Source organism: Poecile atricapillus, chromosome W, assembly GCF_030490865.1.
Source record: "Poecile atricapillus isolate bPoeAtr1 chromosome W, bPoeAtr1.hap1, whole genome shotgun sequence".
In the NCBI taxonomy this organism is placed as follows: Eukaryota; Metazoa; Chordata; class Aves; order Passeriformes; family Paridae; genus Poecile; species Poecile atricapillus.
The window spans coordinates 10,935,149-10,955,905 of NC_081288.1; the positions used below are offsets into that span (position 1 = coordinate 10,935,149).

The 20,757-nt window shown below is 38.1% G+C and overlaps 1 protein-coding gene across 3 annotated transcripts in view; it reads left to right on the forward strand.

The window, feature by feature from the left end:
- The window catches only part of LOC131591934 (semaphorin-3C), a 115,790-nt gene extending 99,440 nt beyond the window's left edge, over positions 1-16,350 (forward strand). For all 3 annotated transcript variants that reach the window (XM_058863065.1, XM_058863067.1, XM_058863066.1), the window contains exons 13-18: positions 1,021-1,109; positions 3,283-3,324; positions 4,555-4,712; positions 7,748-7,815; positions 10,690-10,820; positions 12,677-16,350. In XM_058863065.1, the coding sequence (XP_058719048.1) occupies positions 1,021-1,109; positions 3,283-3,324; positions 4,555-4,712; positions 7,748-7,815; positions 10,690-10,820; positions 12,677-13,090 (902 nt within the window). In that variant the 3' untranslated portion in view covers positions 13,091-16,350. The remainder of the gene's footprint in view (positions 1-1,020; positions 1,110-3,282; positions 3,325-4,554; positions 4,713-7,747; positions 7,816-10,689; positions 10,821-12,676) is intronic.
- The last annotated feature ends 4,407 nt before the right edge of the window (positions 16,351-20,757 follow it).

Consider the following 20,757-nt stretch of genomic DNA (forward strand, 5'->3'; position numbering starts at 1 on the left):
AAAATCTGTCCCGTGTGTTCTCATTCCTGAGAATCAGTATTGAGCAGGTAGATTTATTCTACTCAGTCTAATTTCTAGGTCTTTCAGGTAAGAGGAATTCTATGTGCTTTTTCCAAGTTAAAATGCTTGTTGTTGTGATTATCCTACAGTCTGCCTCTTCTGCCACATTAGAAATACTTCAGTGGCTGCCTCAGCCTTTAAGAGCCTTCACAGATGGACCCCTTCATCTTACGTATTCTTTCCACATAAGAAATTTGGAAAACTAATCACAAATTTCCCTTTGGTCTCACTCATCACATCTACCCTGCAAAAACACTGTCATTGCCACATATTTCTACTTCTTACTCCTTTGTTCTGAGTGGATTTGTGAGGTTTGGAACTGTATTTTGAGAGGGAAGCCATGATACAATAGCTAAAATATCTTCACCTAACTTTTTCTTTTTACCTTACAGAGCAAAATATTAACTCCTGCCAATATATAATGTACTTGATTATTATTTTAATTTCATTTTTTAAAAAAAGCTTTCATCTTACTGTGTTAATGTGTAGATAGAGTTACTCTTTGTCAGGTTTACCTTTCATGTCATCAGTTTTCCTAGCGTTTTATTATTGGATATGAATATATCACATCCTGCAATAGCTCCCTTTTACCTGCTTGTATTGTATTTTACCTTAAGATCATTAGGATAGATTCTGCCTCTGTGTGTCTGTACAGCAAGAGAACATACTGATTTTTATTGATCTTTTCATGTAGAATGGTAGCAGTAATGGTAATAACTCCAATCTTATCATGACTTATATTCATATATGAGAATAACATTTTAATAGTATTCCTGTATAAGGAATCATCTCATCATTCTTACTGACTCCAAACTGCAGAAATTACTGAACATTTCTTACCTGTCTCTATGTCCTGGTGCTTGTTTTGATGGTTTTCTTTAATAATTAATGAAGGTTCATCTGCTTTTTTATTTCTCCCTCTCTGTGTCATATGGTCTCACTTGTTCTCACCTATTGCAGATCAAGGAACTGTACAAAAAGTTGTTGTCCTACCCACCAACTTCTCTGCAAGTGGAGAACTCATTTTAGAAGAGATGGAGGTTTTTCAGGTTTGGCTTTCTCCTCCTTTTGTTTTTCCAGTGTCTATGTTCACACAAACACTTTGTTCTAACAGACTTTGGCAAGGACAACTGTGATTTGATAAAATACCAAGTAAATGTGCATGATGTCAGGTTGATAACCATGTAAAGAGGATTATGAAATGTTGACTGTTATGAAGCCTATGGCTACCTGAAGCCCTTTTCTTCTCTGGTATTTCAGTTGCCAATTTTTTATGTTGATATACTGGCTAGAAATATTTTGATAATCAGTTTTTTAGGACGTCATGTTACAATGGCTTCCAGAAGGAGACTTTTATCATTGGCATCACTATAGAGACTGTTTCTGTGTATGGTTGGAATTTCAGATTTCTGTACTTCGATTATCTAAAAATCTTCCTGGTTCTCGGTTGCAAAATGAAATCAAATTAATGTTGTTTTTATTTAACTCCTGTTCTTCAAAGTCACATGCTTCTGGAGTCAAGAAAGCTACAAGTCTAAAACAACATAAGCTGAAAATAAACACAAAAACTACAAGGAGATAAAAGAATTGCCTCTGTCAATCACTCTGGCATGTAACAGTTGTAATAACCTAAAGAAAATATTCACCCCCATGTTGAAAAATCCCTCTCAAATATTTGAATGGGCTATTCATTAAACAGTACTCTCTGGGAAAATGGTAGTATGCATCTATAAACTTAGTTAAGGATTTTGTCATGGCTTTTTATCAATTTAATTGACAAAATACAAAAAAGGAAAATGTAAGGTTCTTTATTGAGGCAGCATTAACAGTTTCCTTAAGAAAGGAACGCTCATAAAGGTATCTGTGTTAACACTCATTAAGGCACAGTTAGTCTTCTTAGGCTTTCATCGAAGACTTCCTGCTAAAAAAGATACATGTGTACTTAAACCACGGTCTTCATTGAGATTTTGCTCATTCCAGTTACTGAAACATCAATTAATGCAGCAGGAAGATAGATGGGCTGAGAGTCATCCTCAGCCTAAACCCAGTTCTGGGCTTCTATGCACAGACCTTTTTATCCTGAGCCCTAAAAACCATGAAATCACAACTTCTGCTGTTACAAGCTGTGTGGCATCATGGTGTTTAGATGCTCTCTCCAAGAGAGCAGGGATGAAGTCATGAGCCCTGTGCTCATTAATATCAAGGGTAGCAAAGGAGTCATCCTCTTCCAGAGTCAACAAGGAGAGCAGAGCGTGGCATCAGATCCAGTGTTGCATTTGACCTGCAGTGTCCAAACAGTTCATGAAGCAACTCTAAACTTCTCCAAACCTTTGCCAATTCACATCATTTGCAGCCAGATTTTCTAGTCCTGACCTCCCTGCTGATTGTGGTCTACTGCAGTTAATCCTAGCCTGCTGTTATGGCTTTCCTTTGTGACTGAGCAAATTCTGAATCTTAAAAAAATGCTGAATATTTTTATTACCATCGATTTTATCACTTGTTTGGATGAACATAATGACTTAAGGCAATGAAAGTAACAATTCCTTTTCCAGCTTTTTAATATTTGATTTGGACACAGACATTAATAGACTGCTATGATGACACATAGTAGTATACTGTCTCTGGGAAAGAAACATTCAAGAACACTTATGCCATTTTAAAAGAATCTAGTCATTGATAATCTGAATTTATATGTTGCATGGTAGCCAAACTATATTCACGGTAGATAATTTGTAGGAAAAGAGTTTTGAATTCTTGTCTAGATCATGTGGTAAATGTTCATGAGCTATTTTATGATTTTTCCTTATTATCATAATTAAAGAGAAAACATTGTTTCTTATTACAAAGTAAAAGTAATGGCTCCTATATTTCTGAGATGGCACAGATGCAGTTTAATTATGAGTGTACAAAAACCTTTTAGATACATGTAATAATATTGTGGTTCAACAATATATTTTGTGAGACATTAATTGTCTATGTTTCATTTGTTTAGTTCTGAAAATAGCAGTACTTAGTAGGGGTGAGTGGTCCCTTTCCAGGATATGAAAACGTATAGTTTTCTTAGGTTTATAGTTATAGGTTTTTTTATAGGTTTTTCTTATAGTTTTTCTAGCTTATAGTTTTTCTTTAGGTTTTTAGTCACTAAAACTTAGGTTTTAGTGACTTTTAAATATTAATTTTGGGACAGAGTTCTTGACAATGGTTTGTAATTCTGTCTTTCAGAGTAATTCTCCTATAACAACAATGAAGATTTCATCTAAAAAGGTAAGGCAAAGTAGAATGTCTGCTTAGTGCTTGACAGCTGAGAAGCAAATTGACTTAGATGTTAGAATAGCAATTCTTGTGCAGCACGCTAAATAAAGGTGAATTTTCCATAGAGTAGAGACTGAAGTGTGCAGGAGCTGTTTATATGCCCTTCAGCCACTATGATAAAACAATTTTTATTCCTAATGTCATTTCTAAGTCAGTGAAAGTGTCAGTTTTTTGGTTGTTTTTATTTACAATTAAAGAATCAAAAAAAAAACTAAAAGAGGAAATTCACCCTCCCCATTTTTTTCTCTAAAGTCCCAAACAGAATTTTTTCCTTGGAAGTCTGTCTGATCAGTGTGAAAAGGCAGTGTTGTGTCCTTGGTGCAATTGTGCATGTTTGTTTAGCAGTAATAAACAATGGCAATAAGAATGGTGAAAACAGCTGAGAGGATTTCTGCTGAAATGCTTAACACACAAGCTAAAAGTGTGTATTTTATGATTTTGCAAGCAAGATGTTGCTCAATATTTTGCAAAGGTACTACTGACTTGAATTTCATATGCTTTTTCATTTTTATGATAAAAAGATCAAAGGAATTTCAAGGGGTTTAATTCAATATTGATTTATATTTTTAGAATGATTAATTGTTTTTGTAAAATAGTCATTTTGGCCCAGATTTTGGTAATGACCTACTCCCTTTGAACTTCTCTTGCAGCAGCTCTGATTTATTGTGAAAGTTCTCTTGGCTTATTTTTCCAGGTATATAAGGCTATCAGAATCTGGCCATAAGCCTCAACATAATCTCTAGCTTTTACATCTTGGATATGTATGCACTGGAGGATCCAACTAGGAACTCTGCATAATATTTATTAAAGTGACTATGTGCAGAGAAAATACTTAGTTCAAAGGCTTGAGCCAATAATCCTCATAGAGTAAGAACCAAGTTCTCAAATCTGAGCGATATTAACTCAGCCTGTCTGCCCCAGAGCAGAACAGTGACACTCAATGTCCAATAAACCATTAACATTCCCCAGTGTTTCTAGGTGTTTTCTAGCAGGAAGGTGCAAATAATGTAGGCCTGTTCACCTGGGAGATTTCTGTTGATCTTGATTTTATATGTATTTTTGGCTCCCTTCTTGGTATTGAGGTAATTCCAAAATTAATTTAAAAGCTTTTTGGGTGTGTTATCCAGGTCTCGGGTGAAACTCCTCCACATGTGAAATAAACCTTCCCATTTCCTCCTGCAGCAACAGTTGTACGTGAGCTCAGATGAGGGGGTCACCCAGGTTTCCTTGCATCGCTGCCACATCTACGGCACCGCCTGTGCTGACTGCTGCCTAGCCCGAGATCCATACTGCGCCTGGGATGGCAACTCCTGCTCCAGGTTTTATCCCACAGGAAAACGGTGAGCAGCCTGGTGAAGTTTGCCAGGGAAGATGGTTTTTGTTCTGCTGCATAGCCTGGAGTGTTGTGATAGAGAAGCAGGATGTCATTCCTTTCATGAGCATCTACAAACAGTACCCCCATAGCTGGTGTGCTTGGAGTAATTCATCACCCAGGACTGTGTGCTACAAGAGTGTATGGTAAAGAGCTTGGCTTTTCATATTTAAATAATGGATGGGAAAAAAAAAGAAAAGGAGAAAAATGGTTCCTAATCATAAATATTAATCTTTCTGTCTCACGCACACAAAATCAGTGAGACATTTGTTCCTTTCATTTAACTTCAATTACTTACCGTGGATGTAATTATGATAGCCCTAAATACACCAAAAGATCTCTCAGGCTGTCTGAGGAATAAACTCATTTATATTTTTTCGTTCCTCATTTGTTCCTAAGTGAGAAGAATTGTTTTCAGGAAAATTTTAGGCAAATGTGATTTCCATGTAATGCCTGTGGATTTGAGTCTTTTGACATGAGGTTTATTAAAGCAGACAGGGAAAGCAATTTCTGTTTAATTTACAACAGAATTAATCGTCCATCTCATAATTTTATGCAAATCGGGAGTCTTTTTCCTCCTCCCAGGGGAAATATTTAATAGCAGAAGACTGTAGTGAGCTCTTCTCTTAATAAGATTTCACTTCATATACAAACAAAGCTACAGAATACACAATGAAGTGTTACTGCAGAGGAGACAAACCTTCCACATGTATGCTCTCTACAACTACCTGGAAGGAGGCTGTAGCCAGCGGGGGTTGGGCTCCTCTCCCAGGTGACAAGCAAAAAGACAAAAGGAAACAGCCTCAAGTTGTGCCAGAAGAGGTTTAGATTGCATATTCTAGAATCAGAATCATGAAATATGCTGAGTTGGAAAGGACCCACCAGGACTATTGAGTGCAACTCCTGGCCTGCACAGGATACTCCAGGAATCACAACATGTGCCTGAGAGCATTTCCCAAACACTTCTTCAAGACTTGGTGACCAGTTCCCTGGGGAGCCTGTTCCAGTGCCCAGCCACCTTCTGGATGAAGAACTTGACATCCAGCCTAAACCTGTGACTGTGCTCAGTGTCTACACCTGAGCTGCAGGTGCAGAAGGCCTCATACAGTCACTGGCTTTTATTGCTCTTCCCTCATGGAGGGAGACAGTTAACAGAAACAGGCAAAGCCTGGATCTGCTGCTAATAAAGTCATCCCCTGGACAATTGTTTTTGTTACTGCAAAGTTCTCTTGACTCAATCCATACTTGAGATTACAAGGTAAAGCCCAAACTGGCCACATAGCAATAGGTAGAGAACATGGGGTTGTTAGCTGCTTTCATTCAGAATATTCAGCCACAAGTCTGCAAACTCATTGTTTTCTTCCGTGGAACAAAGGTCAGAATATGGGGGAGGAAAGGAAAGGAAAGAAAAAATCCCCATGTCTCAGGCCACCTAACTCCTACAGTAACATAGCTGCCAAAAGGTACAAGGAGCAGTCAGGTACACCCAGCCTCTGCAGTTTCCAGTTTGCCATCCCCATTATACACACCCACCCAGGGTTATTTCCTCTGGGGCTTACTTTCTGTATTTTGCTTGCAATTTTCTCTTTATGTCAAACCAAAATAAACACCTCAAACTGTATGGAAAAAGTTCTGGTTTTCATATGTGAAGGAAATAAGTTGTCTCTTTATCTAACAAGACAGATTATGAAGGAGAAAACATTGGTAATTAGAGCCAAATCCCATTGTCTAGACAGTAGTTTCTGCTGTATGCATTTGCTTATTTGCTTCTTTTGACACTTCTGTCTCCCGTGAATTACAGTAGTTCCTCATGCAACATTGATTTACCCCAAAACACCTTATGGTATTATCTTTATTTTCTAACTACCACTTTTTTTTTTTTTTTTAATAAATATCTAAGTGCTAAGTTTACGTTCTCAGAACTGCTTAATGCAAACAACATGCCATTTCTGACAGCGTGGAGCAGCTCATGGCTGCACAAGAACTCTGATATTCACTCAGAAATTCTTCATTGCCTCCCTTGACTTCTGTAAATAGTTCACAAGGGTTAAGACCCCAAGGCATAAAATGAAATATTTTTGACGGTAAACATAAAAACTATACTTGGAATGTCAGTAATTACACCTTTCAAATATTTTCTTTTCAAATGATGCCGTGAAGGCTCGGGTGACAGAGGATTATGAACACTTTCTCTGGGTGTTTGTGCACTACCTGCTATAACGTGGTCACAGATCTGTCACCCTTCACTCAGCAGTAATGGAGCTCCAGGGGCTTCTTATGGTTTCTGATCCTCAAGTCCTTAGTGCATGGTTCAGAATACAGCTGTTTAATATCCCAACAGTGTCCATTTGCAACTGTCTATCACCAATATATTTTTTTCTTGAACTTGATAAGTACTGAACTACCTTACACAATATTTAGCAATGAAAATAATATATCTTAATAAAAAAATTGTGTACCAGCTTTTCATGCACTGAATTCTGCAAGCTGTGATCTCCTAGCTGAGGAGGACTGAAATGCCAATATTCTCAGGCCCTTAATTGCTAAAATCAAGGCAGGAGCATGCCCTTTATCATAATTTTGTGCTGGTGTGTTAGACATGAGCAGTATGACTCTTCTGCGTGTCACTGTCAGCTGCTTGCCTTTATGAAGAGTTCTGGCTGGGGCTTCTGGCTTTGAATGCTTGGTTTTGTGAGTGAACAGAGGTCTCTTTCATGTATCACCTCCAGTCCTTCCATCTCTATACCCCCACTGCACAACTGCTTTACCTACAAAAACTGCACCTGTTTTTTAAAGCTTCAACAGATGCTTCACCTAAACAGGATCTTCACTCGAGCCAAGAGTAGTGCACATTTAAGCACACTCACAGTAGGTCATGAACTACCTCTAGCATTTGATCTAGTAAAAAAAAAAAACAAAACACAACAAATCCACAAATAAAAGAGTGGTTATTTTCAGTGTTTCTATCTTGGAATAACATTTTGTTTTTACAAAATATTGCAGGAGGAGCCGTAGACAAGACGTGAGACATGGAAACCCTCTGACTCAGTGCCGAGGTTTCAACCTGAAAGGTACTATAATTTAGAGATTCTCATGCTATATAAAGAACACATGGCTTTCCTTTATATGATTCATTGTAACTGACATTATTGGTATGGTTTACTGGTAAAGCATAATTATTTTCCAAGTCTGAGTTTTGTTTTGATTTGGTTTTAGCATCTTTCCTTGCAATTACATGAAAGTTGCACATATATGATAAAATGATGAGCCCTGAAATACATAGTCCAGCATACTTGAATTGATGGGCTGACACTGTTGACTAGAAAAAGATGAAGTTAATTTGAGGGCTTCTCTACCTCTGTTTCTCTTCAGTCTTTATTACTGCCTTTTCATTCATTTAAGTTTTGGACCTCAGAATTTTTCTGAATGTTTGATCCCATAATGAGTTTTGGAGCACACCTTTCACCAAACAGCAGGATCTAGGCTGGCCTCTCTTTTTATTTGTGATTATTTCCTTCTCCTTTTACATGGGAAAAGAAGCAAACCTATTCCAAATTTCTTTATGAAGTCTCTTATTTCCAGCTGTGCAACTCTTCTGTCAGCCTGGCATGGTAAGGGTGGCCAGGGGAGCCAAGGCTTTGCCCTCCCAGCTAGCATTTTCTCCAGATTGATGGACACCAGTCAGATATGCCCAAAGTCATGGGAGTAAATAAATATGTAAAGGCAGCTCACTCCTATTCAACCCCATGCATGTCTGAGCTAGGCAGTGGCAATATATGCCATCAGACCAAGGGCACACAGAGAATTATGCTCCTTTCACCTCTATTTATGAGCCTGAATTCTGAAGCATGTCCTCATCTGTACCACCTGGAGACCAAATAATAGAGTTGATTGTAAATGTTTTTATTGATGTTTTCCCAATCAAAGAACAATGCTTTAAGGGTTACATGTGGAAGGTTCTGTTAATAATAATTCTACTGATACAGTCTCCACTGATTGCTGGAAGAATCTCCTGGATGAGAAAAGACCACAGCAGTCAGCTGAACGCAGATCCCTCTGCTTAAATGAGCCTTTGCCCATGAGTCAGTATTAGCTCATTTCTATGAAGCTGAAGAGCTTGAACAGGTAATTCCAAGAGATGACCCCAGTGTTAGAGAATACACCTGAGCTCTGAGAGATCCACGTTGAAGCAACTTGAGCTGCCTGTCTTCCCCTGCAGGCATGTGCTGATACCTCCCACCCATTGTCTGTCCCAAGGGTGGGTGTCTCCTCTTTCCATGTGGAAAATGTGAGAATGTGGACTGTCTGCATTCAGCCCTGAGGCTTGACAGTCTTGTCTTGTCTTGTGAAACAGGTTTCTTGTTTTCCAGCCACTTTTGTAGTGTGGATGTATTTCTAGGTTTATGTATTTAGCATTTATAAGTTTATGTATTTTAGCATCTTTGTAAAGGAAGTGTTGGTGGTAGCAGCGGGATATAGGATAGATAAATGACAGTTGTTTGCCTGGAAAAAAATAAATTAAAAGAAAGAGCAATTTAGACCCTTGCGAAATATAATTAGAGCCATTTATAGCAAAATGACTATGTTTGAGAAAAAAATGAAATTACCTAAAACACAAAAGAGCAGAGAACCAAGAAAAGCCAAGGAATCTTCCAAGCTCATAGAGAATCAAAATGCTGAATCAAAGTCTTTAAACATGGTAGACCTCTAAGCACATATAAACTCAACATTTTTGGCACATCGTTATTTTTAAATAAATCATCAAGAACTAAGCAATCTTGTAGGTTTTCTTTTCAAGTCTGTTTAATATTGTTATGTTTGTGTTAGCCCTTATAGCCATTACAGAAATGCATTTTGAGTGCAAAATATTTCCACATTATTCTCCTAAAAGTTAGAATTGGTTTTGGTACAACTCCTAAATGTGCTGAAGGACTAGAACCAGTCAAAGTCTCCTTCCTTCAGAAGAATGGATTTCAATTTCACATATCAGTTGATGAAAGAAGCTGAAAAGAATGGGAGATAAAGTAGAGACTGAGGAAAACCTGTCTTAGGTCTTTGCAAAAACGGAGACGGGTTTTAGACATGCAAACCTCTAGGTATTTGCAGTTCTCATATTACTTTATATCCATTGCTCCTTTCTCAAAAAAAAAAAAAAAGGAAAAATTTTATTTCATATGTGAGGCAAGCTTTTAAATCTGGAGGTGCTTTGTTTTCAGGACAAATATTACGATTTTGACCAAGCAATAAGCATCCAGAAGTTCCTACTGGTAACTGCCAATTATCCATCTATCGAGGCTATAAAGGGACACAACAAGTCTAAGTGATGACATATGCTCAGCACTTGCCCAGGTGTTGGTGGAGGGCTATAAATCTGTCTTTCTCTCTGTTGCTGGCTTGTCTACATATTCATAACATTTCAGGTTGAGAGCCAAGTCCCGTCCTTGTGTTGGATGAGAAGCAGAGGAGCGGGAGCCCAGCCTGCCCTCTCTCCTCCCTGGGATGCTGGAGCCTTCTTTAGGGCATGATGCTTTATTTTGGTCAAATTCCCCCAACTCATAAATAGTGAAATGTGAAGAAATATATTAAATACTTCATTCTCTTTTGGAGTAGTAAAGAATGAGATAATTTCATAGAAAAATATCCCTGAGCTCAGTTATCCAATATATCCAATATAGCCTATAGGTATCCTAATTTCTCAGAACAGACTAGGTATGTCACTCTGAAAACACTGGCATTTGAAACTGAATGTGCTTCACATTTAATTTAATTTAATTTCTTTGAAAATTTTCCCCAATTTTTTTTTTTTTATTTTTGGCCAATATCAGAATCAGGCATACTTAATTTAATCTATATTGCAAAGAGTTACATGTTTTCCTAATCAAATCACCATTCACAGTATCCTGACCTGTTTTTTTTTTTTTTTTTCTTTCTTTCTTTCTTTCTAGCATACAGAAATGCTGCAGAAATAGTTCAGTATGGAGTAAAAAACAACACCACCTTTCTGGAATGCACACCTAAATCTCCTCAGGCTTCTATTAAATGGCTGCTACAGAAAGACAATGACAGGAGGAAAGAGGTGAGTAATGTGAGCAGGAGCTCTGGGAGAATCCTGTCAGCATCACATTCCCTCCCCAGACAAAGGCAAGGGACAGTTTGTGTTTTTGTTAGGCACTCTGGCTACAGTGAAGCTGGAGAATTTGTGTGGGTGCAGGACCGTGCCCATCATTTACTCAAACTTAGAAGAGCAGGCTCAGTACAGCTGGGACTTCAGCCTCAGCCCCACTGATGTCTGTCAGATCAGCACAGCAACCAGAAAATTAAAGAATCTTTGCTTCACACTTTACAAATTGCAAACTGAAGGTTTGCAGCACTCAGAATTTGATTGATCTAAGGAAATAGGCACAAAAACAATAACTTGTATAAAGTTCAGGGAGAAGTCAGCGTGCAGTAGCTCCTCTGTGCCATTGAAGAGATAAAAGGCAAAAGTGGGAGAAAAGTGAAAGATTTCTTTAGCAAGAAACTAGTCCAGTCTAAGAACACGTATTGACAAAAGCATTTCCTCACCATGGTGCAATCACATTTTCCATTACTGCACTCTCTAAGGCTCTCGAGTTTCAGCACTGTAATATACAGTATTATTGTTTATGGGGAATGTGCCTTCCTTAAGTAATGTAAAAGGGGAAAAAATCCATTTCAAATCCAAGGCACTTACTATATGGATAAAAAGAAACATCTTTCAAAAGGAACTTTTAAGTAATGTGGTGTCTGTTGATATGTTATAAATACTGTAAAGTATTATTCTCCTATGAGTCCATTTTAAAAAAACAGAGGGGACTTGCAAATGTCTCACTGAGTTTTCTAACTATTCAAAGACTCAAGCCATGTCCTGGCAATAGGTGCAATTCTTTAACTCATTACTTCAGCAGAACATCTCCCTTTTTTTTCTCATGTTCAGTAACTGCATTTGAATCAATGCAGTTTCAAGGTACAACAGGCAGAATAAAACAATCAAAGTGTTAATTAGTTTTCAAGCTCTCAGATTTCTGGAAATCTTCCACAAAGTCTACAGAAGTTTACAATAGCAGAATACCATAATAAGTAAATTAGTTCCCCAGAGAACTGAATATAATGCAAAGTTGAGTAGCAAAATAGAAAAACCATTCAGAAAAATACCAGCAGTGATTTCCTCTCATAACGGATTGAACTACCAATTTTTACTTCATACTGATATGCTAAGGGACATCTGCACATTCATTTATAGTTGGATGATAACAAGCTCTGGTAGCTTGCTTCTTTCAGATGATGTGACCATCTCCTGGGACAGTGCAGGGTCTGAAGGCAGAAAGGAAATAGGAGAGTACCTGTGCTCCTGGTTCACATTGAGCCAAGTCCCACTTGAGACCACGGTGGCGATAATCTTTATACGAGGCTATAGACTCTGCAGAGCAGATAGAGTTCCTCAGCAGGAGCCTGCTCAAAGTCAAAATATTTAATGAGAAGCCACCTTGAGTTCAGTGCCAAATTAGCCTCCCTGATCCTGCACCTTTCTTCCACTGATTCTCAGCAACAATCTCTTGATGCTGAAAGAGACATTATCAGGAGTGCAGCAGGGCAAATAAAAGTTCATTTCTTCAACTCTGCTATTTGAACATTATGAAAACTTCTATTTCATGTGGTTTCCAAATTTTCATCTTTGTCTACATCCTGATCAAATTTATTCTAATATAAGAAATAAAAATATTCAAGTAGTTTTCTTCAGCAGCAGTTGCCTTCCTTGAGATAAGGTCTCTCCTAAAGGTAGCAATATTGGTGGTGTCTTGAAGATAATTACATAAAAATATAGTGACTTTAAGAAAGCTATGTTTGAAGTGAAGCTTCCCAGAAGGTCCATAACCTTCCCTAAAAGGTTCCTCCTGCCTTTTTTCTCTCTAGGTCAAGCTGAACGAGAGGATCATAGCCACTGAGCACGGGCTCCTGATCCGCTCTGTGCAGGACAGCGACCGGGGCCTTTACCACTGCATCGCAACAGAGAACAGCTTCAAGCAGACCTTGGCAAAGATCAATTTCAAAGTCTTGGATTCGGAGATGGTGGCTGTCATGACTGACAAGTGGTCCCCTTGGAGCTGGGCCAGCTCGGTGCGAGCGCTGCAGTTCCACCCCAAGGACTTTGTGGGGGCCTTCAGCCACTCCGAGATGCAGATGATTAACCAGTACTGCAAAGACAGCAGGCAGGCAGGGCAGCAGAGGGAAGACTCCCAGAAGATGAGAGGGGACTACAGCAAACTAAAGGCCCTTATCAATAGCAGAAAAAGTAGAAATAGAAGGAATCAATTACCTGGATCTTAATTTTATTTTATAGTAATAGATATTTTTGTCCTCAGTGTAGGGGGCTTATATTTGTCTATTGAGAACAAATTTGTGCAAATCGGATAAAAAATTTAATTAAAATCCAACACACGTCATAAAAGATCTGTCTCCTGATAAAATGCAGTGTAACCTAACTAAAGAAAGTAACTCAGAGCATTTTCTTTCCTGGATGCTTAGTGACTCTAGGCTGGACTCTGTCCTAGAAGCAGCACTGGGTATGCATCTTAAACCAGATTCATCTTTAACAACAGTATTTAATTACAGCTGAATAGAAATTTTTACAAAATCGGTGCATTGTCTTGCAACTCTGGAACCGTACCAACTAGACTGATGGTGAAAGAATCTGGGTTAAGATGTGTCTTCAGAGTAGGATGGTACTAAGATTTCCTTGCACTGTGTTTAAGAGCATGAGTTTCTTCTTGTTTGCTGCTCAATATTGGGTTTACAGCTTTCACTCATCGATCAAATCATGTGAATGCATGACAGGAAGCAAGTAAAGTGTAGTAGAAATGTTTCATTTGCTCAGAGGTCAAATGAAGGAACAAACAGAAGGAAAACAAAGAATTTATACTTTATCAGAGTAAGCACTGATTATTGTGCATAGTATGAGTTGTAATAAATTAATGAGTTCTGGAATGTAACTTAAAATATCTCTGCTCATCATATTGATTTTTATTAAAATAGGGTGTCCTATAACACTACATAGCTTTATAAGAGGCACAAAGGTAACATGAGAATGTTCATTATGCATACAATTTTGAAAAACACCTAAGTGACTTAGGTATTTTAGCTACTTTTCAAAGGATTACACTCCAATTTCTTTTCAATGGACAGAATGTAGATATACTGTATAGTGCTTGTTCATAAATGAAAAATATAGATTATCTTTATTCTGTTCCATGATTAAATTGGAGCTGGTCTGCAATGTGGAAACAAGTCATAAGTGTCTTTAAAAATTTTAAAACACTATTTTTTCAACTTTTTTCTCAAAGTTGCAAATATTTTAACTAGAATTTTCTAATTAAACCATTCCCATTTTCCAGTCTTTGTACCCTTATTCTTTTCCAGGTTATTTTCCCAATTTGCTCCTATTTTCAGTTCACTGCTGAAAAGCAGATCAGGAAAAGAAAAGAAGAAAAAAATGAATGAGGGAAAAATAAAACTGAAAAATGGGTTTGGGTCAAAAACCAAAACCTATAACTTGAGAGGCATGTTCAAACAGAAATCTTTTGCTTAAGAAGCAGCTGTCAGGTTAATGAAGCAAGTTTTGTTGAAAATTATGTGAGTGTGCACAAAGCTATGCTAGGAAAAGCAATCACTTTTTTGTTGTTTTTTTTTTAATCAACACAAATGCCAAAAAGAGGGACAGATCATCAATCCTTTTACTTTTAATGTAAGAGTGTTCTGTAAGTCACTGAGTCTGTTCAAAACAGTAACAGGGAGTAAAAATGTATTAGTACCTTAGAAAAATCACAATTATTTATGACATTATACAAAAATATTAACTGATGTTCAGCTCAAAACTGAGCTATGTTGTTAAAATCCTGCTTTTAATAGAATACTCCGGGAGTAATTCAACAGGGCATGGGGAAACACTTCTGGGTTTGTGCCTGTGTGAATTCAGTCTAGTGTAATGGAGGTAACACTGGTATTTACCTGCCTTTAGTTGGATTGTCACTTTATCACCACCTCATGAAGGATAGCTGGGAAATGAGCCCTAATCACACCTTTTAAACAGTTTCTAAGTCCCTTTGATGCTGGTGGGAGCTCTTTGAACTTGTGTGGTTACTGCTTGCATGGCAGGGCCAGCCTGCTCTTATTTTGCCATCTAGTTAAGTGATCTCCTCCCTCACTCAAGGCCTAAATGTGTATTTCTGCAATATTTAGCCATTGATAACTAAGGTCCTTCTTATGGAAACTGACCTCCATGAGATTGAATTTGGCCCCATGAGCTGGCAAAGTAGATTCTGGAGGAATCTGGGGGTTTTTATTTTATTTTTTTTCCCCTGAATATGACTGACTTCTGAAGTGTGTAAGTGACAAACCAAAAATTGAGTGCCATGGAACAAAACTACCTCCTGGGATGACAGTAGTGCATATTCTCTCTATGCTGCCATGCTTTCCCTGTCTCCCCAGCAGATTCACTGCAGAGTTAGTGTGATACTAATGTCTGTTGTGAGCATCAGAATTGCTTCCAGATGGAATACAGTGATTAATAGGTATTTCAGGGTACAAATTGCCCTGTAAGTGGTTAGGTACAGTGATATTTTAATGGGCCCCCATTAGGCCTCAGAAATTACAGTTACACTTTTCCAATAGAATATTGGCAATAAGGGATTCCATTAAAACAATCAGCATAGCTCAGAGTTTCATATGATTATAAAATAATATTTTTAAAGCTGCTTCATATACCATTATTATGGTATGACTGTTTAAGGGATTATACTTAAACTAACATTTTTCCTGCTGCATGAGAACTCCAGTATATGAATACAATAAGCTTCTGTCAGTGCATAACTGGTCCAAGCCTCCATGCTTTAGAAGCCTTCCTGCATGTATAGAGAAGTCAGGAGCCAGATGCTCAGCTGGTGTAAACTGAAGTTACTAATGTAACTTCCTTACTGTCCTTATAGCTACTGGGGTTGATACCAGCTGAGTGTTTGGCCTTAAATGTACAGAAAAGACAAACTGCAACTTTTGTTTAAAGTAGCCCCTCTACTGTAGGTAACACCAAAACTTAAGACTATAATATTATTTGTGCTATTTAATACTTCCTATTTTGAGGATTTCTAAATAATGTATATAATTTTATTCCTTAAAAAAATGCAAAAGCAAAATGACTTCTAGGCATAACTTCACCAAATGTAAAGATGTGTTCGCTGCCAAGAACTCACTATGTATTGTTATTTTTTTTTTGCCTTTTTATTTTGTGTAGTTTGTAAAGTTTGCTGAATTCTTGACCTAACAATGTGTTCTTTGCAATTGTTGTTACTGTAGATATGCGTGTTTTATTAAGAGAATCTTGGTTTTAAAAGTGTAGTTATGTGTATAAGTTCCTAGCATGATGAAACTGTCACGACAGTGAATATGCATCATATAGTGTGTAAGAAAGAACAAAATGTAGTTTAACATAGTGCTATTTAATTGAATATCTAAAATGCCCAACAAAATAAAGTGTGTTGCAACATCTTAAAAATTTGTTGGTTTGCCCCTTAAGGATGTGCATTAAAAAATGTTTTGTTTTAATTTGTTTTTTTGAAGGAAGGAACCTGAAAAGCAATTCTCTAGATTTTCTAAATAAGTTCAAGAAAATATTTGGAGCATCAGGTATTGTAGCTGATCAGTTCTGAGCCCTGCTTTAGACTGAAGCCCAGTCACAGAGATAATGAGGAGCTCATGAGGAGTCAGAGATTGATTCTTTCAGAGGTTATCCCATATAAGTACCTTGCATAAAAGCAAGTTACTTTTATTCATTATTAAAAAAAGAGACTAAAAAGATTTGTGTTCTCCTAGGAGTACAAAGTAAATCAGAAATGTCTGACTGAAAAAGGGGAGTGAAGTGTAAATGTTTTTGGTTGGTTTTTTTTTTTTTTTTATTTTATTACACTGGAAAAAAAAACCAACAAAATATGAAAAAAAAATAAATTCTCCAGCTATCTCTGCAGGCTTCTGGGGCTGCACCACAGGGTGGTGCACACAGCTGTCTCCCAGTTTCTTGGCTTGTACTTGCAGTGAAATAACCTGCCTGACACCTACAGTATGCTCCTTTTTCCTGCAGTTAGCATCTGAGCAGTGTTATTGCTGCTCTTCTTACTGATTGTTTTTCCAGATGGGTTTTAACAAGAAAGCATAGGTACTCTTCAGTTCTTTGGGATAATAATTGAAAATTAAATGCCACAAATACTGACCTTCATAGCAAGATTCTGGATAGTTAAACCCAGATTTTGATTTCCCAGCTAGATAGGTTGCTGCAAGGCTTTATGAAGTGTGAGTGGATAAGATGACCTCACTCCAGGATTTCCATATTGGCTGGTTCTGAGATGTGCTGGTATTGGATAGTTACCTGCTCAGCACTCAGACCAGTCTGGGTCAGAAGCTGAGTTTTCAAGCACTCCCATATGCTGTAGGAAATGTTTGGATAAGGCTCCAAAACAGATGGACATTTATAGAGTTTTACACTCTGAGAAAGCTTTCCCAGTCTGATCCTCTGTCCATACTGCTCAGTTGTCTTTTGCTGATCTTCCCTGACTCTTTTTTGCCCTCTCCTGCAGGGTTCAGCACTTAAGGTTTTGATGCCTTGACTCTGAGCAGTGTCCAAACAAGACGTTTTTGGATGTCAGATGTGAGACCTCTGGGGGTCTGACGCTTCTCCCTTGACTTTCAAATGTGTGTTAGATCACTTTTTTTTCCAGTAGCTCCATTGGGAGGTACTGCTTTTTCTAAGGTCTGCCTTCTGGTGGAAAGACCTTTCTAAGGTTTCCCTTTGAGTAAATGCAGGATGCAGAACTCAGGCACTTCCTCATAGGACTGAGCAGTGTCAAGCACAGTCTCCTCCAGGCAGCCACAGAAGCCCAGAGGCGACCAGTGAAAAATGTTCCCTGCACAGGAGGGGCTGCCAACACTGGTCCGGCCCCCAATGCTACCAGATTGTTGCCTCTGGAATTAATTGTTTCCTCCAGAATGAAATCAGCAAATGTAATTCTACTGTGAAGGCCATAAAAAACAGGTTGTGGCATTGTGGCTTTTGCCCAAAGCAATGGGCTAGGTCTCAGGAGGCCAGTGCTTCTTTATCCTTTTCACTGCAAGTGGCTTGCTGAGCCCTTCTCACACACCCCAGGTGGCTCCATGTGCTCTGAGCCCAAGTACAACTACACAGAGACACAGAGTAGGTCCCAGATATTCATGCATACATGGAGCTACCTGCATACAGGGGAGCTTTTCTTTCCATGCAGTACTTGCCTTTCTTTAACATTGATGTGTGTCCTCTTCTGTTTCCACGTGGGCAGAATCAGTCCTCACAGTCCCAAGACACCAACAGCTTGTAGGTATTGTTGTTCCCATCTCTGAGAGCATTTTAAAGACAAGTAAATAGTCAACAAAAGTTCTTCTATTCACTCTTCTTTCCAGCTTACCTTGTTCTGTACCATCTCAACAAGAATTTGCTTTTAGCATCAGGAGACTAGCACAGTGTAAGTAATAAAAAATGTGCTGTCATTTAACATGTCTAATCGAATCTAAAGACCGAGATTTAAAGATGTGTTGGCATTCTGAACACACCAAGAAGCAAATTCAACACAGCTGGCTCAGCAGTCAACAAATAATTACTCTATAGTGATAGACTGTCCTGTGTCTCAGGACTCATTATTGGATTCCAGATACAGCTTTACAAAGCAAACAGCATTTGTGTATTCTTAGCACTCTATCAGCTTCATTACTGCTGATTTGAATGCCTGATAAACGAACAGCCTCATATGCTGGCCTTATAAATGAACCTGAATGTTTGCTAAGCTCCACATTCAAGACAGTTTAGGCCAAGGGATTTCATCACATCCAACATTTTATAGAGCCATAGATCTTTTTTCAAAAGGATCTTAGGGAAAAAAAAAAAAAAAGCCAAATTAAAAACCAGCCATTTTTGTTGTCTAAGGTAAATGAGAGTTGTTAAAAAGGATTGTTTTCTAGCTTGTACAGAAACATGCAGGGTGGGGAAGGAATAAGAAAAATACATTTGTTTAATCTTGGGTTCACAACCTTTTGAATGGATGCTGTTCCTTAGCTCTTCATAGTAGTCCTTTTTCCAGTATCTGCTCTCCCTGTCTGCATTTCAAAGGCCCTTAAAACCATGCAATTTATAGGTTCTTTCCAAGCTGACAACTTAGAACATGATGTTCAGGGCATCCTTTCATCTTTTTGTATAATAAGACCTCAGTAAAAGCTGTATTGCATTCAGTTTTGCCTATGATATCTGCCTAATAAATGTCATTATTTGATTCAATATTTGGGAAAAAAAAATGTAATATTTGTAAGGCTGTGCTGAAAATGGCACAGACCCCAGAAATAAACAGAGCAATGGAACATGCCATGGTCCTTACATGAACACTGTGAACATTTCCTCACTGCTGCATGTTGTTATACGATAGAAAAATATTATTCTTATTGTAGTCCTGAAAGCCAAATTTTCTCATGGGTTAAAGCTCACCAAGACTAAGGTCCTTTCACTGCTCACAATGAGATTCTGGTTGAGCCCTTTGAAGAGCTTTTATACCCCCCTTAATTTTGGGTAAAAATTAAGCCATTTCCTCCTTCAAAAGCTCTTCTTCCTCTATGGTTCTACTCCTCCTTCTCTGTATAGACTCTTCTTTATTCCTTTTCCTTTTCTCAGCTGAACTCATGCTAATAGTCCCACTTTAATTGAACTCTTTTCATTATAACTCCTTTTCACACCAATACTCTGAAATATATTACCTATTATAATCTTCAAAAGATGCTGGACTTTTTATCATCAAGTTTCTTTGCTTGTAGTGTCAGCAAACAAAATATAATAAGTATAAAACACCTCCAATGTGCTTGTAGCGTTTGAGCTTAAGAGCAAGGATTGGAACTAAACTACTAGCTACATGTCTGTGTTCACACCTAAGAAACATTAAAATAATATTTTTTGCTATTATTTTCAGCACGACATTCATGTTGCAGGTTGCTGTTTATTCCATACCTGACACTACAAGTATCCGAGCTAAAGGATTTTGTTTTGGGGAACTTGAGGTATAGTACAGGATATAGATTAAAAATATCAATGGATTATATTATATAGATCTATTTGTCAGATTGCCAGTCTTAAACACCTTTATTTTAATTACCTGTAGGAAAAATTATTTTTTAACGCAGGTTATTACTGAAAATAATTAGTCTAAGGTACCCAAAGCATCGAGCACAAAAATTGTTCCTAAGACTGTTCTTTGGAGGGGCAAACCTTTTGCCACAGAATAGAAAGATCACATTTATTATTTCAGCAACAAATCCAGGTGCCTCCTTCACATATATGGGATGAAAAGGAGCTTTCAAGTTTTCTTCCCTTTGCAAGTTTTCTAAGGATTAGAAAGATTAATGATATTTACCTATATATGGGTTTTTGCTGTGCATGGATCTGTCCTGTGCTGTGCTTTCCACCTAGAGATGTCTGAGCTATGAGGAAATGGTTAAAGCAGAGAATACCATGCCTGCTGAGATATCCAGCACTCCAGAAGTTAGGAATAATGTTTGGTGCCATTTGGTAACCACCTGGCCCTCTGGAGAATGCTAGTCATCTCCCTGCAGAGGGGCTGTTGTGGCTCAGCACACACAGGCCAAGGAGCCCCAAATGGAGCTAGAGACAGCTCATTTTCCAGTGTTGCTGGAGACCAGCTAGAGATTAACAAAGAAAGAATTGCCTTGCCAGTTTATTCGTTCCTGTCAAGAAGGCAAGCTGTTATTTTGAAAGGAGCTAACGACACGATGGCGAAAACCATATAAGCTGAACAGAAACTTCCCCTGTATCCTCCAGCCAACTGTAAATTCAGCCAGCAGAAATCTTGGAAATGGTACAAGCCTTCCTGCGCTAAGAGCACTCAGGTTGGGCTGCCAAGAATAAATCTCCCTCTGAGGGAAAC